The 18,115-nt window shown below is 37.5% G+C and overlaps 1 protein-coding gene across 2 annotated transcripts in view; it reads right to left on the bottom strand.

Annotated features, from left to right (window-relative positions):
- Positions 1-239: 239 nt before the first annotated feature.
- The window catches only part of LOC140140125 (polyunsaturated fatty acid lipoxygenase ALOX15B-like), a 69,106-nt gene continuing 51,230 nt past the window's right edge, over positions 240-18,115 (bottom strand). For both annotated transcript variants that reach the window (XM_072161962.1, XM_072161961.1), the window contains exons 6-16: positions 16,925-17,059; positions 15,671-15,825; positions 14,770-14,923; positions 14,281-14,391; positions 12,752-12,966; positions 6,967-7,244; positions 6,024-6,127; positions 5,082-5,309; positions 3,920-4,107; positions 1,318-2,998; positions 240-1,063 (exon numbers count right to left, since the gene is read on the bottom strand). In XM_072161962.1, coding sequence (XP_072018063.1) covers positions 2,866-2,998; positions 3,920-4,107; positions 5,082-5,309; positions 6,024-6,127; positions 6,967-7,244; positions 12,752-12,966; positions 14,281-14,391; positions 14,770-14,923; positions 15,671-15,825; positions 16,925-17,059 — 1,701 coding nt within the window. In that variant the 3' untranslated portion in view covers positions 240-1,063; positions 1,318-2,865. The remainder of the gene's footprint in view (positions 1,064-1,317; positions 2,999-3,919; positions 4,108-5,081; positions 5,310-6,023; positions 6,128-6,966; positions 7,245-12,751; positions 12,967-14,280; positions 14,392-14,769; positions 14,924-15,670; positions 15,826-16,924; positions 17,060-18,115) is intronic.

Here is an 18,115-nt window from a genome sequence, read left to right as displayed (position 1 = left end):
ATTGGTGATATAACAAAAATGCCAAGTGACCATGGTGGAATATATATTTAAATGGAAAAGCTGAACTTGGAATTTGCTAGATGTTGCATATTGTTTTGGAAACACCTCAACTGCTCAAATATTTGAATGGTTTTTTTTGCAAAATTGAATATACCCGACTTCAGACTGATTTTGCTTGATCACACCAAGTTTTGAGAAAGGCGACACACACAATTTTGAATGAATACAGCAAGAACACGTTATTTTTCACACATTTATTACCAAACTCGGCCAACCAGTTTCTACAAAATACTATTCTACAGATATTCTTTTTTCGTAAATATTTACCGGTATAAAGAAATAATGACGTACGTTCAGAAATCAACCGTAATACCGTCAAGATTCACCAAATGGCTCTCCCTCATACATGTCATATGCAAATTACAAGAATTAAGGGAGGGCACTTTTAGTTTGTGCCTTGAATTCCAGTTATGTGAAGGAAGCCCATATGCGCCATTAGGCGAATCTTTACGGTATATCACTAGTCTTGATTCTGCATCATACTTCTCATGCTATTTAAAAAAATAGTTATTTAATCGTAAGAGAGATAATTTAAACACAATAATTTTTTGAAATTAATAGGTCCACTAAAGACACAATATATATAAATAACACAGCACATTAACTAGATTATTCTAGAAATTCTAAAACACATTATTTTGATTGAAGAACATGAGTTGATAACTTTTGAATGTCCAATTGCTTTAAAATCAAATTTGATAAAGAAATGCATCCAGTAGGGTATTAGGCGGAGACAGAGAGACTTAACCCTGTTGGGCATAGACCTATACCGTTTGGCATATTTAACCGTCAAATGTACCTCGATTATGGGGCAAAATATTGTAACATTGTCCATTTTCCTAGTAAAGTCATTTTTAAAAGCTGGTCACAAGACTTTAGAGGACAATAATCCTGAAAGTATGATATTAATGTATACGCCACCGAGCATTCAGGACAAACGATGCACATCGTAAAATGTTTATCTCTGCCCCCACCACCACTACCCCATCCTCCTCGTTAACCCCTAATACCAGGCCCGTACGCAGGGGGGGTGCGGGGTGCGACGCATCCCCCAAATTTATAAAATTATACAAAAAGTCCCAAAATTTCAGAATTTACGAGCGTAGTAGCGAGCAAAAAAATCAGGTTTTTTACGCTTTTTGGACAAAAAAGGTCCAAATTTTGCCCACTTTACACAAAATCGACCTCCCCCCCGGAAAAAGGTCCACTTTTTCAAAATCAGCACCCCGCCAAATGAAATCCTGCGTACGGGCCTGCCTAATACCACTGGTATCTAATTATTTTAGAAGCAATAACTACATCAGAGGTTGAGGACTGTGCATCAGTTATTTTGAGTGTATTGTGAAAATTCTAAACATTTTGCTTCGGAGCGAGGAATACCACTAGGGCGCAGCCCCGATGGAAATTCCGAGGTCCACAAAAATGTTAAAATAATCTCATTCATAAGCGGCACTTTGAATTATTAAAAACAAAATTATTCATTTGTATCATAAATTTTCTTCTTTTAGACTTTCCACCGAAATGAAATTTTCACTGTGATTCCTGTGAAAAAGATAAAATAGCAGACGATGACACACTGCTAACGATGTCCAAAAATATTGTTCGACCGTATAATACGAAGCACGACGTCAGTGGCCATTAAAAAAGTATTCATACACTCCTATATCAAAGCAGCCAATCAGAAAAGCGGTTAGAAAAGTACGTGGAGTGCAATGATTGTGTATAATGGCACTCCGTGTACTACGCGCAGTGCTTTCGCGTCGCGTAGGATTGATTAATTTTACGGGCGCTTTGGTGCATTTATATTTGGTTTTATTTTCTAACATTTCAGTAGTAATTTTGTTATAAAATCAGCAAAAATCACGTGTTTTTTCACGTGTATGAATTACGTTAATAAATGCGTATTTGCTCGAGAAATTGTACAAAACAATGCACTTGTACTGAGATGTTGATGCGTCTAATGCATCCCCCTTCGGGGCTCGTGCATTAGACGCATCAACATCCCAGTACGCGTGCATTATTTTGTACAATTTCACTCCCAATAAGTGATTTATTCACCTATAATTATTGTACTATGATCATGATATACGTGGTCATTATACGATTTCAATAACCTGCATTTGGGGCCGCGTGTTTACAAATAATAAATTATGATTGGATCATCATGTTCATTCATGAGGTTAAGAATAGAAGATTCAAAACCAATATCTCATTGATATATATGCACTAATAAAGATTTAAAGTACCATAAACCATACAAAGCGTTGGTTCGTTCTTGAGTCTACCTACTTCTACTAGAAATATGCTATGCTATCATGTCAAAACAATTCGCAGTTGTCTTACAAAATGTAACAAAAGAAATTCTTTAAAAGTTTACATCTCACACATTGATGTCATATGTTGAATATTAATTTTATCATTGTATATAGATATTATAATTTTCTTTATTTCAGTTTTCATACGCATTTTCTTCATTATCTTTAAATGTGTGTTTCCGACAAGACAACGGCTGCGTTTCGATGTGATAGGTGTCACATTACGTCGTATATAGCATAATTCAATTTTTTTTTAATTCAAAAATTTCAGAAATGTATATTTCCATGACCATATTTGGAATCAGTATGAAAAATGCATTAAAATGAGTACAAACATGCCTAGTATTGATCCAGTAGTTCATAAGATAGCTCTTGATATTTTGAGAAAATATTTCAAAACCTGAACTTTTTCCGTTGAAGCGCATGCTAGCACGCAAAGCATTAAGGGTGAAGTCTTTATTGTTAAATCAGATAGTAGTGGCTTTCCATCTCAAATGCTGATGGAGTTTGGAATGTGTGCTGGATCCAAGACATCGTAGACCTCGTCATACTTTTTGTCATGCTCAAGCTCCTTGTTACGTTTATCAATCTCGAGCGACAGTTCATAGAGACTCTCCTTGAACCTAGACAAGAATATAAGATACAAAAGAAACTAGCAGGGTCATTGGGCAAGTAAGAGTAGAGAAATTAAACCTTGAGATTAATTTCATTCAGAAAAATTATCAAAGTTGTTCCTCCAAAATGTTTTCATTGGTTCACGGTTAGTTATCTGGTTTGCAAAAACGTACAACATATAGGCCATATAGTAAACGGTGGCAATATACATAAGTTTGGAAAAGAAACAAATGCCTAAACTGTTCACTTTGGCGGTAAAGCTCAGTTTTAGAATGTAACCTAACTACCTTGACCTATGCCGTTCACTCCAACTGGGGGGTTGAGTGGTGGCATCCGCATCACAATGTCCCGCCAAACTGTTCTGTCATCTGCTGTTTGGCTGGCGTTGACTATGGAGTTTAGATTGGTTCTTTTGCAGTCAGCTAGCAGGCAGTCTCTCCACCTCTTTGGTGGTCTTCCTCTAGGTCTGACTCCCTGGATGTGACTTTCAAAGGCCATCTTTGGAAGGCGTGAGGGAAGCATTCTCTGGACGTGGCCAAAATAATGCAGTCTCTTCCGGGTTATTCTGTCCAAGATGGAAAATTCAACACCCAGGGGTGCTACTACTTTTCTGGAAAATGGTCTGTACCCGCGACCCCCCAAAAAAAAAAAAAACACCTGGGGTCCATTTCACTCAATTTTACGAAGCTTCGCAAGTTTCAACGTCTGTGACGTCGTAATTTACGACGTATAGTTAGTTCCATGCCACTAACATGACTTACGATCGGTACTCTTCGTAAGGAATAACGATTTACTACATTCGTAAAGTTGCGTATAGTAAAAGGGTATACATTCGTAACTTATGAATGGTTTCTTGAGTTACGCATGGTTAAATGTTTAGTGAAAAACACCCCCGGTTGCGTGCTACCATAGCCATACATAGTACATACGTTTTGACATTGTCTGGTACTCCTCCGTCAGGAATGAATTGATACTGGATAGGAAAATTTCCCAGGTTGTTTTTGTCATCTTTGTCCACGGTAGCCTTGTTGCTCAATATCTTGGTGATATTCATAGTACCAAGGGTCTGCTGTTTAGTAGGTAAGGCCTGGAGAATGTCATCTGCTGTCCTTTGAACCTAAAAATATAATTATATACATGTATGATGTAGAAGTTGTCTGAGAGGTAAATTGATAGTGTGGAATATGGAGTATGTTTCTTCTGACATAGTGTTAAAGGCCCACGAGATTAACTAATTTGGAAGATATTATTGGTTATAAACACCGAAATGTCGAATAACATTGTACTTACAGTTATTTTTCATCTTCTTACCATGACCTTGATTAAAACGTATTTCATTTAATAATAACCCACAAAACGTTATGTAAAATGGCCCCGCAGGGCAAGAAAGCAAGGTGAATGCGTAAACTTAACTATCACTGCACTAATGTGCTCAATATTACCACTCTAAGACTTTTGTAAAGTGCTTCATATTATCACTTTAGTAGAGAGATTGGGTTGTCTTGCCATCACCTTGCTTTAACGTATTTTACTCAATAACTCCCAAAAACGTCATGTAAAATCAATCTGGCGAATTTGTGTGATTTGTGATAGGGAATTATACCAGAAATTACCAAAGATGTTTTTAAACAATCTGCAGCAAAACATTGTTTTTGAAAATGCCATATTTTGACAACAAAGTTCATTTAAAACCTCGTTTTTGTTAATTTCGGCTATCCTTGTAACTATGTTGACTGAAAAACCCCATCTTTTATCACGAAATGTCACAACAGGACCCCATTTAGCATTTATCAATGCAGGACTCCATTTAGGCCCACTATTAGGACCTTTTTATTATTTGTCAATAAATATAACCTTTTAAGGATGGTCTTAACACTAGAATTATGGAAACCTTTGGGCCTCATAACTGCTAAATTGTTGGTCTAAAGAATATAGAAGTATACCTTTTTAGAATGGCAAAGACTTGACGAATTCATCAATAAGGTCAAAATTTGGCTAAAATGCTAATTTTTGGAGAAAATCTATAAAAAAAAGCGAGGCCAGTCTGCTAAACCGGCCACCCTCACGTTCACTCATGATTAATTTCCATACCTTCTGGTTGTCTGGGCCGAATCCAGCCTTGCTTCGTGGCGGATCTCCAAGGAGCAGAGCTGGGTAGTTGAGTGGGAACCCATAATTATCATACTGAAGGAAGTTAACAGCAGCATGTGCAGCGCTGCACGTGTAGATGGTACTTGTGATGGTGTCTATCAAATGTTCTAGCGTCTGGAAGTAAACCATCTGCCCATCAATCTCCTTGGGGTGCTCAAACGCTAAACCCTAGACACAAAAGTTAAGTTGGAAAAAAATAAAGTTACTATCAAATCAGTTAACCCATACACATTACAATATGTAAATATTTGAGACAAACAACATGATGGCACAAACCTTAGACGATAAACAAAATCCCAGTGAATGCTGTTTAGGTCGTCCGAAGATTTGAGCTTCCGGAAGCATGAGTTGTGTCTCAGTCCCGGTTTCAGCTAGTTTGTTTGTTTTGTTTTGTTGTTGTTTTGGTTTTTTCGGGGAAGGGGAGTGGGGGGGTACGGTGTGTGGGGCAAAATCTATTGCAACCAAACTAGGGTCATAGCTGCGCCATGGGACCCTCCATGTCTACTTATAAGATAATAATAAAATGAATAAAGATTTGGTCTCACAAGAACAGTTCAAATCCAATTGCAACCTGCCAACTTGGGTCATAGCTGCACTATGTGAAATTTCATGCAATGGTGGAGTTCAATGTCAACACACTGAGGTCAAATGTTATTTAAGGTCAACTTGTTAAATAGATTGGAAAATAAAAATATAGTCTCACATCAGCATACAAATCCAATCCAAGTCCAACTAAACTTGGTCATTGCGCGTTATGTGCTGTGTTCACAACCCAAATCATATCAACCGGATGGTACCGCTGTCCCTTTTTTGATCACTATTATCTCAATTGAGTTATTTTTGTTTAAAAAAAGCCAAGCAAACAAGAAAAATACACTTTACCTTTATCCCGCATCCACTGTGTGCAGGATCAGCTGGGTTGGAAGGATCGTACAACATCTTACCCCATGCTTGTATTTCGTAGTCATCTCTAACATTGGCAGGATCTGAGGAAGTGAAGGAAAAAGGGCAAGTAATAAATATACAAATGTCATGCAGCTCTCTCCCGGGGAGGCACTTAAAAATTAAAGTGACAGGTATGTCCAGTCACATCTTTAAAAATGCATGTTGTATTTGGGGGGGGGGGGTATAAGATTTATAGTATGAGCTTTTGCAAAACATCAAAGTGTAATGTTTTCAATAATATATTGATTTAGATATGAAAATCGATTTCTTTGGCTGCTTCGACCAACAATAGCTAGTCTACCCTTAACTAGTTTAAAAAACGCCCTTTTTCTTGAAAATCGATGTTGAAGACTCTAAACGCGGAACGCGAGTTCCATGTTCTTTCACACAAACAAACACAAATATATCGAGTGGCCCGAGAGAATAAAGGTATTGTTTTTAGCCGCTGTCGTGCATCTATCGTCTCATATAACACGGGCGACACAAATAATGATGTCGCGTGTTATATGAGACGATAGATGCACGACAGCGGCCAACAACAATACCTTTATTCTCATTCTTAAACATTTCAATTCAAATAAGTATATTAATCATAAGTAAACCAAATTTTAATCAAATTAAAGCCTACATTTTACAAAGAATTACCTACGGCTTAGAATCGATCAGTCCCGTTGTTGCTATGCACCTCCGATTGGTTCAAATATCGCGTACGAGTATCGCGTCGACAAATACGCGCTTTTAGTGTGTGATATCGTGTCATATCACACGGGTAAGAACCAATAAGATTGCAAGAACATTCTCAAGTGTTTAAGAATGATGAATAATACACCGGACAGTATTTTGAAATAAATTAATTACATGTGAACTCTTTATATCTTGCCTCTATTATACGACTCTTCAACTGTCTTTGTTACATAGTGCTTGATGATCTTATGCACAGCTTTAGCATCCTCACGAAATGTGTACTTGGGCAAGTTTTCCACCTTCCTGTTCTTGATGTCGTTCTCAATATTGCCTTCCACGTGGAGACGCCAGGGTTCGACAGATCCTTGAAATCCTTCAAATTTACGACGGATGATCTCTAACATTCCTTCAACTCCGATGTTCATTTCAGTGTCCACCCAACCCCCTTTGTTCAGCAGCAAGTCCCACGCAATACTGAAATGAAGAATAAATTAGGTCATCCTTTAGCCACAGAGTCTGACATGAAATAGAAAAATAGGGACGCTGGCCCAAAAGTCTACGAGTCTGTTATTAGGTCAGAGGTCAAAAAGATCACGACCTGATACAGTCACTCACTCACTCGCTGATGAAAGATGGAGTATCATCTTAAAATTGTGAGGTATGAATTAATTCCTTGTGTTTGGATCAAAATCAAAATTATGTATTAAATATATTGAGATTTTGTGTCAGCACATATGTTTTGTGGTACATTAAAACATTAAAAGACGTTGTTAAAACACAGTTTGTGTGTACAATACTGATATTTACTTTACTGTACCTTTTTTCAAACCAAGTGAGGCCAAACATACACTTTTTTTGCCCTTATTTAAAAACCGAAAAACCGGGTATGACAAGAAGTGCCAAACTTTAAGAATTTAATTATTGAGACGTTTTATCTATCACGAAGAGTTCGGTGCTTTACACCTGGACACATACCGTCGTTTTATCTTTTCAGTTTCTGTTTCCGTAACCGTAATAGTTTTTGTAAGTCATTCCCTCATTTCAAATATATAGTTTTGGTTTCTCTATTGTTCAGAAACCAAAAATCAAGGGATTATAATGTGGAGATGAACTGGTATGCAATCATAACACTATTGTGCTGGGAGGACACAAGAGGGTATATATAATCAAACGTATAATGGCCTATAACCATACGTATATAATAGCCTATTGTGCTAACATTTTCATTATCGATATCTATCAACGCGGACGACTTTTGATGCTCTCTGCCGTATGTGGCACACTTCCACGACACCATAAAATTACACCCGAGTTGATAAGTTATGCATAGACATCATGTGCATATATTGAGGGGTGGGGGTTGGGGTGTTTTGTTTATTTGTCTGAAATATAAACGATGAATGATGATGTAGATGATTTGATTATGAATTAGATTATTCCCCGGAAAGCACAACCCATACCTCTTACCTATGTTCCCTCCGCCACCTATATATAACCTCCTCCCTCCCCCCTCCCCACACTCGATATCGACTCTTCCCTATTATTCCACTCCACTCTTGAGCCCCCCTCTCCCCCTCCTTCCCTTCCCACTTCCAATGCTCTCTCCCCTCTGTTTCTCTTTCTCCCTTACCCTTACCCCCTCCCCTCACACACACATACCTTCTTTCCCTGGCGATCTCTTCTATCTCTCTCTCTCTCTATTCTCCAATAAATAAATTGAATAAAAGTTAGTTTAAACCAGCTTTCTATGATATTGATCTTCCGTCATGCGACATGCACATAAATAGAATTGTGTATAATAGTGTTTATAACACTGAAGTCATAATCTGTCAAGTGCCTATTGTAATGTCTGTGGAAATATTTCGATGGTCTATATATTTTCACAGTGAAATCAGCTTAGGCTAATTCGTAGTCTCAAGTCAATGCTTTCAAACTAAATCAATGCTTTCAAATGTAGACTGCTTTGTTTGACTTCTGTGCTCGTGAATATTGCACTGCGAAATTTAAACATTTCTTTTGTATACTTAGAGTAGGTTACTTCAAATCAAATAATTTTACGATCCACACCACTTATAAGAAACTGAAACCAAAACCGAAACTGACTGACACAAATGTTCGGTTTTAAACAAAAGGTAGAAACAATGAGTTCGATATCTTATGATTCAAGTGGTTAGGCAGGACAATAGGAAACCACGTGACCAAAACCAAAACCAAAACTAAAACTATATATTTGAAATGAGGCATTGTTATTCTGAAGTGGTAGTCTCCCAGGTGTGGCCAATCTTTTATTCTAGCCTTTTGTTAGTTACTGAAAATTTGAAGCTCGTGAATTTCAGTTTTCGTTTTGGTAAGTTATATAGATTTTTTACATAAAACCTTGAGATGTGCGGTTGGGTGCTAATAGACAAAAGAAGAGTCTACATTTTACGGTCCTAAATTCGCGGTAAATTGTACGGCTTCAATTGTCTTGTGTTTGGTGTATATGCACTTACGCCTAGACGTAAGTGGCTCGTAAAAATTGTCTTGCATTGAAATATATACTAACCATTTGCCAAGTTATAAGCAAAAGTTTTTCATATTGGCGATGAAACGAGCGTCTAAAATAGTCAAATATCTCCCAATGAGGCGCGTACAAGTGGTGATTTGGTAATCATGTTTTATATTGAAATACAACAAAAGAATTGCATTGGAGCAAAGATAATGTATTCTATTCATTCGTATCACTGCCTCATTTCAAATATATAGTTTTAGTTTTGGTTTTGGTTTTGGTCACGTGGTTTCCTATTGTCCTGCCTAACCACTTGAATCACAAGATATCGAACTCTTTGTTTCTACCTTTTGTTTAAAACTAAACATTTGTGACAGGTTGTTTCGGTTTTGGTTTCAGTTTCTTATAAGTGGTGTGACGAATAAAATTACAGGATTTTCGAGTTACCTGATCTAAGTATACAAAAGAAATGTTTAAATTTCGCAGTGCAATATTCACGAGCAGAGTCGAACAAAACAGTCTACATTTGAAAGCATTGATTTAGTTTGAAAGCATTGGCTTGAGACTACGAAATAGCCTAAGCTGATTTCACTGTGAAAATATATAGACCATCGAAATATTTGCATTCGACATTACAAAAGGGCCCACTACTGTAATTGAATACCTGAGTGGAAGAAGGGCCCAACTCCAATTTTTACAAAAATGAGTTAGACCCAGCATTTTATTGCCAGCAGACTGTTCTTCCTTGTGTGTGAAAGATGAGCCAAAATCCACTCTCTATAGTACACTTAATCATGGTTTCATGGAAGAAAGGCCCAACTCCATGGAGTTGGGCCCTTCTTCCACAAATATTGGGTTAAAGAGGAATTTTGTTCTTCCTTGAAATCTGCTTTTCACTACAATAAACTTTCTTGCTAACATATTACATGCTTCTACATGTGCAATCAATGGATAATTACCAAATTTCTGTAGCTATTTTTAACACATCTGCTTACGGAACTGGCACTTGCAGTATATTAGTGGAAGAAGGGCCCAACTCCAGGTCGTATTAAGACATGTACCGTTGCCATGGAAACATCATATATAATTTTGATTGTATGTAATATTGTATGCTCATGTATTAAAGGTCCTCTGAAGATGAAAACACTCTGCCTATAAAACTTTTCCAAATATTAAGTTTTTTCTTAATATCTCAAAAACAGTTTTGATGGAGTTGGGCCCTTCTTCCACTCAGGTATTCAATTGTATAGGTGCTATAAACAAAATCGATTCGGTCCTGTGTCACAACCTGGGGTACCTTTGTGTTACATAGTAAAAAAATGAAATGGTTCAAACATTTTACCTACACATCTCATTTGAAGTGGTTCATCCTTCTGAGCATTTTGACACCTTTTTTTATGGAAATCGGTTAAAAAATGAGAGAGTGCAGGCAAAAACAATCACAAAGTAGGGAGGATGTAACCCCACCTCTTTTTTCCACATTTACAATCATTCTGAGCAAGTATTGGTCTTTTAAATGAACTTTTGTATTTATTCACTTGGTTTAGATGTCTGGGAGTTCATTTAGACATTTTTTACTAGATTCAAATTTTTAAAGGGGTTTTAAATCAAATTTACAATATGAATCCCTCCCCTAATCCTCCTCCCCTAATCCTCAGCCACCCTTGGCACATTTCATGCCAAACGTCATAAGAAAATAATTGAAAATATTTTAAAACAGGATAAAAACATGAGTAATATAGAATAAATTAGCCTCAATTTAAGACCTAATTGAATCTTCTAAGTGAAGTTATACTCAAGAGACAGTGTTTTGAAATCCAAACTGGACATCAAAATGTAACAAAGCCACCTTTTTGTGTACCCCAGTATATGGCACAGGATCATTCATGTCCTTAATCCCATGTACCAGAATCGATGGAAGGCCATTATATGACCTCTAATAACCTAATGACTTTTACTGAAGCAATTTTTACTGCAAAAAGTAGAAGATAGAGGGGAGAAGATTGGGGTGTGTGTGTGTGTGGGGGGGGGGTTGGAGGGCAAGGGGATATGGGCCAGGAGAGAGAGAAACATATGAGAGAGAGCATTGGAAGTGAAAGAGAAGGGGAGGAGAGCTCGAGATGAAGATATCGAATGTAGGGGAGGAGGAGGGGAAAGGGGTAATTTAGGAAAGAGGTGGTTATATAGGGAGGGAGCCCCTCTTAAAGAGGTATGGGTTGTGCTTCCCGGGGATAATAAACTAATTCATAATCAAATCATCTCCATGCATCGTTTATGTTTCATACAAACAAACAAATTCCCCACCCCACCCCATCCTTCAGTATACGCGCATGTATATGATTTCTAGGCCTAGAACTCGTGAGTGTAATATGCCACCTACCTTCGACAGAGAGCATCAACTGTCGTCCGCGGGATAGATTTCCGATATCAATCATGGTAATAAGTATGTTAGCACAATAGGCTATTGTATACTTCTGGTTATATACCCTATACTGTGTCCTCCTAGCATAATAGTGTTATGATTGTAGATCAGATCAGCTCTACTTTTTAATCCCTTGATTTTTGGTTTCTGAACAAAAGAGAAACCAAAACTATATATTTGAAATGAGGGACTGGCAAGCTAATCTGATAATTGGTTGGGTCTATATGCAAGGCTCGGGTTTATTTTAAATGTTTATTTTTGCAGAGCTTATTTTCAGTCATGGATCATACTGATAAATTTCGCAAGGGACGGAGAGGGAGGGAGGGAGGGAGGGAGAGAGGGAAATACTTGAGACTGAACAAGTGAGAGTGGGAGGGGGGAGGAAGAAAGAGAGGAGAGGGAGAGACGGAAAGACTAGAAAGAGAAGAACTCGAGAGGAGAGAGTAGGGACTGGGGAGGGAGGTGGGAGACTGATCATGGGGGGGAAGAGGAAGCAAAATAGGGAGATAGACATTGATGGAAGGGCGACACTGTGGCCATGCACACGTGCTTTGGGGTTCGACAGGCTCATAAGCGGACCTTTTGCGATTTTAGGGCTTATTTGCAACGTTTTTACAGAAAAAAGTGGACTTTGTCATTCGGATTGGCATGCATTTTGTCAAATTAATATAGATTTACCAATGTTAAAGACGAGAGGGCGCTATGCCATTAAAACACTGGTGTTAACATAATCTGTTCTCTCCCGATTTTATTGACATAAGCAATCACCTCTATTGAAATAAGCTGATTGGTACTTCAGAGTTAACAATGAAGTCAGATTACAGTAACTTACTGAATCCCTTGCGTTTTCGTATCTGAACAAAAGACTTACGGAAACTGAAAAGATAAAAAGACCCTATGTGTGTATTGTAGAAACTAATTGAGTTATTGCCAACACACAGTGCTCCAGGAGCCCTATAACATTGTTGCTAGTGAGAGTCAGGGCATGTGTTAATGTTAGGGTTAGTGCACCAAGAGCACTCTGTGTTGACGGTAACTCTATATGATCATCTCTACCCAACCATAACTTGCCTGTTTACATTCATCAGATATCGGAAGTGTGGCGCCATGAGTCGATAGAGTGGGTGAGAGATCGACACGGTTTGCTGTAAGGCGATGTATATGGTCTCCATAATGAGATGGGTGAAGCCCAGATGAGATGCGGACTCGTGGAATGAGGCATCGGCATTGTTGAACCACATCTTGGCGAGAAGCCAAGTGTAGGAGTCATCATCTGGAGTAAAGATCTAATACAAAGAATAAGATGATAAATATAAGTGACTCTAAGGCATCTCTGTCTGTCAGTAAACAAAGTCCGTTGTATCAGATCCAGTAAATGCACTTGTGTACGTTTCAGTAAAAACTGTTGCCTTTGTCAACACTTGATAATGAGTGATTGCTACTTGGGATTTCTTGATCCCAGTTTTAGAAATTCGTTGAAAATGTGAGACAATTGATACATGGTGGTAAACCTCCTCTTCCCAATTTCTATAGCCACCTTTTATTTATCCAGTGAAGAAATTGGTGGCTAATTTAATTTTTATCTTCAATTTATTTTATAGAAAAAAATCTGCTTTTCGGAAGTTAAAATCTCATAGGCTTTGAAACGTAATGACATTTGGTGGGTGTTATCATCTTTCAGCGGGGAAAATTTTCAAGGTTATCTGAGGTCAACTGAATATTGATTGTTGGATTGATATCCAGTGAGCTTTATGTTACAAGTCTGAATTAAATATGTTTAGCACGTGTTAAGAGTAAATTTGTATTTGTATTTCCAAGTATAACCTTGGTGGTATTTACCAATAAAAACCCATATGTGACCCGGCAGCACAAATGAGCCGTAAATTCCCTAAATTTTATTCTGAGTTACGGTGTAAAATGTGTACGAAGGTCATATTCAAGGGTAACTTAAGCTGGCCCGACATCCGTCTCATTTCGATAGTCAAAAACTAATCAATAATCCTATTGTTGAAGTGGATAATAAGCTTCTACCTTAGATGGCTATAGAACTTTTAATAACTCTGGTCTTTGTTTGCTTATATTGCTAAATCCTGTTCAAGTGGTGGGTTACCAGGCATTGTATTTTGTATCAGGTATGCATAACCAACAATTAACAATGAGAGAACTTTCTTAAAACTCGTTGACTTGGGGATGATTTGAAATGACGGCCAATTATGACTGTTTGATATTTATTGCCAACAATGTGGAAAAAGAGACACATGTAAAAACGTAAAAACTATAATTTTGTTGAAGGAGCAAAGTTTAACAAACCATAACCCCGCTTCTGGATATCGTTTGAAGTCAAATGATATACCATTTTTAAGTTTATGATGTTTATTTTACGAAATAAAACAAAATTGACCGGGGGAGGAATTTACGGCTCATTCGCCGTGGACGGTCACATATGTCCCATCTGGTTAATTAATTTACACACAAAACAAATTACCACCACATCAGGCACTTATCAATGCAAAATTGTGAAACATGATCATCATCCGTGGCATTGTCTTTTTATAGACATTTCTTGTTTTGACTTTAGCCAAACCAAATTATCATCTTACCGGGTTGTCTCGTCCAGCAGAATGTGGATGATCCTTCTTGAAGAGCTGAATGGCAACAGGCATCAGATCCTTGTCTTTATTCACATAGAAAAGAGCTATGGGTGCAGCAATCTGTAATGGCATCGAATAAATCATTAATATTGGGCTTTTTCAGTTGAAATCCTTTATCTTCAAAAAAGGGAGTGTGAATTTAAAATGGCGTTACCCAAATGTTCATTTGACATTCAAAAACCTTACTTCAATTATAGAATGTTAAATTACAAAATAGGCTACTTTTATTCGTTGCTAAATCAGCATCACCTGAAGTGTGTGTTAGGACATTTATACGTCTTTCAAAAATGCAAAAAGTTTACGTTTTAATGTTGTTGGTGGTTTTGTTGGTGTTTTTTTTGAGGGGGTGTAGATCACTTTAAAGATATAGGGTACCGGTCTTTATGAGTCAACCTTGACGCTTAATTTAATGTTTATAAATAGATGCATTCTACTTACAAATCCAGTCTTGCAAGGTACATCTGCCAATGTGTTTGTGTAGTCTACCTTGTACAACAGCTCTTTCTCCACAGCCTCTTCCAATGTATTCTCTTCCATGTGAGGTTTGAGTAGATCATCTAAACTTCCCTCTACTCCGTCAGGTCGAATCATTCTGATTTTTATAGAGAAGAAATAAGTGTTCTTCAGATTCGGTAAAAAGTAGTAAATATAATATAGGCAATATTCACCCACAAATTCACCCACCCATGTTAGCTTTAATTTGTGCAGGTACAAGGTCACTAGCTTCCTTCCTTTTGACAGTTTCATTTCGATTTTTAAAGGAAACCATAGTTGGCGTAATGATTTATAGTGCGCTACGCACAGGCACAACGGCTAGACGTTGATCCATAAGCCGTAGCACACTTAACAGGTTGTCGCTGACCACTGCGGCCCACATTTAACAACGACTCTGGAACTTTGCTGACAAGATGCGCACACGCTAGACATTGCACAATTGACTTCCCCATCCATCAGCTCTCCGAGTTTTGTACGGGTTACAACGAGACAATTAGCAGAAAGTTCCTTCTCTAGGGGAATTTAATTTTTTCCACTAGAGCGTACTAAACCACCGCCGGGGTTCGAACCTGCACCCTCTTGTTAACTTGACTGCTTTTAGAGAATAGAAAGTTTGTACACCTTTACTAAACCAAGCCAAAAAAAAAGGGTTCCAAATGGGGTAAGACCTGGGAAGGGGTACGATATGTTAAGGTTATTTTTGACTCTGAAGTGTCCAGGTTTTCTTCCAGAAATATCATCTGGATATAATCCAACGGCTCATCGGTTAACCTTACAATACATAATTCTCCCGGGATATTTCTATAAACAGAGTTAACCCTATCCTATGATAAAGCCTACTTACGCGTCTTCAATATCTTTTGCTGACTCAACACGTGTTATGACAGTAGGGTTAGTACCAGTGAGACGCTGGGTAGCAAATATCTTGTCCAACTCAGTTTGGTCAAATTGGCCTTCATTGTTTTCCGTTTTCAAAACCTTCATGTATGTATCAACACTCTGTCAGGAAAACATTAAAAATACAGTTTTAGTTTGGTGACCCAAATTACAGCAAATAAAAATGATTAAACGGAGACGTGTCGGAAACGTGGGTTGCATTTTCATGACAACTTACGTGTGAATGAGTAATTTGGCCAGATGTTTTCAAAATTGTTGAACAAATTTGTCTAACATTCTGGAAATATGGTCAAAGCTTTTCAACTTTTCAATTTGAGGTAAATAATTAAGCTTTAGGTATACCGCTGGGTCCAACCTTCTTAGAAAATTAATATAGAGGCATAGAGCCATTGGTCCCCTTCTGGAGTGCACCTATACCTACCTATGAAATCAAACTTGAGTATCCCGGTACCCACTAATTTTACACAACCATTGATATTGACATTGAAGTTGACATTTTTGTTTCAAAAGAAAGGTAACATATTTTTCTTATAACCTCATTAAAATTATATAACCTGATGTCGAGGCCCGACAAAGGCCCGTGTATGCACAAAACAAGTTAAACCAGGTCTAACGTTAGATCAGATCTAACTATAGAGGTTGGACTTAATCTTTTCTTTTCCTTCTTCACTCCTAGCCAAGTCTTAAAGTAACATTGTAGCATTCTAATATTAAGCTACATGTTTTCGCCTTTAATTGACAGGATCTACGATAATATAGAATCAGGTATGTAAATACCAAAAAAAGTTCCTCCTCCGTAGAACTGATCTCCTTTAATAGTTAGACCAGATCTAAACATGTTTTGTGCATACGGACCAAAATGTTCTTTTTTTTTCGTGTGGCGTATAGACGAATCCAACGAGCCAAGTCATGGTCAGGATTTGGTCGGCCATATTTGGGTACCCGCATGCACCAAACAGGTGTTGTGAGTACCCAATTGGATGGATTAAACCCGCTTAAAATTCTATGTTAGATTCTTTTGTGTTGTAAACTGTCATCATTCTTTTGTCTACGTGTTACACGGGTGATAGAATGGAGTTTATAATACCCTTCAAGGCCGCATCATCCCACATTTTAGGTGGGATAGTTGGGTACCCGTCGCGGCTAATGGCTGCCATTGAGGAGCAGGAATGCGTGAAATTGGATTCGTCTATATACTTACCGGTGGTTTTTCAAAGGAAAGGCAGCACCTGCCGTAGATATTGTCAATGTCCGTCAAATGTCTCCATTTACGTGTAAATAAAGGCAGCAGGTATTGCTTGATCTTGTTCACAAATCCTTGCATCAAAAACACATTCTACAAAAATTGGAAGATATGTTAATATAATTGTGTTGCCCTTTTTGTGTAGCATACATTTTTCTATAACCTTTAATGAGGTCTCGGCACCCCACGCTTTGCGTTTAGCAGGCTAGTCAATCATCTGTCCAGTTTAGTATTATTAGAATTTATTTATTTATTATACCTTTTAATGTTGCATCATTTCATGTGTTTTACTATATAGGTAGGTCTATTATTCCAAATTTACTTATCTAATTTATTCATTTATTTCCGTGATCAAATAGTATACACCCAATCGGACTAGGCCATTACTGTGGTGATTAATTTATACACTACCTTTAGGTAATTATATGCGTTATGTATTCTTGTATTATTACAGGCAGTGTCTTATAAGACTTGTATGCATTATTAAATTTGCATTTTTTTGTAATATTACTTTTTTATTCATTTTGTATCAAAATGTAACTATTATTTTTCTCCATAAAATATTAATTGATTACTGTTGTGCTCATTTTGTATCACAAAAAAAGCAAAAAAAGCGCAGTGATTTATAGTGCGCCACGCACAGGAACAACGCCTAGACGTTGATCCACAAGCCTCAGCACACTTTACAGGTTATCGCTGACCACTACGGCCCCACATCATTCCATAAACCATTTAACAACAAATCAGGGACTTTGCTGCTTCAAGAGCGCACACCCTAGGCATTCCACAAATAACCATCGCAACCAGGATCAGCTCCCCGAGTTTCGTACGGGTTACAACGAGACAATTAGCAGTAAGTTCCTTGTCCAGGGGAATTTCAAGCTAACTCACGAGAGCATACTATAGGCACCGCCAGGGTTCGAACCCGCAACCTCTCGCACGTGCACCATAGTCGAACGCCTTAACGATTGAGCTAACTTGACTGCAAAATGTAAATATTTTCTCTGTAACATATTATTTGATCGATTTAATTTTAATATTACTGTATTTATATTTATATTGTGCAACATGTTTCTGTATTATTGATTTTATTATATTGATTGATGATTGATGAATAAAACTGAATTAAATTGAATTGAATAATTATAC

This window comes from Amphiura filiformis, chromosome 18 (genome assembly GCF_039555335.1).
Source record: "Amphiura filiformis chromosome 18, Afil_fr2py, whole genome shotgun sequence".
Lineage (NCBI taxonomy): Eukaryota > Metazoa > Echinodermata > Ophiuroidea > Amphilepidida > Amphiuridae > Amphiura > Amphiura filiformis.
Note: the sequence above shows the minus strand (reverse complement) of the source record. Positions and strands in the feature narration are given on the sequence as shown.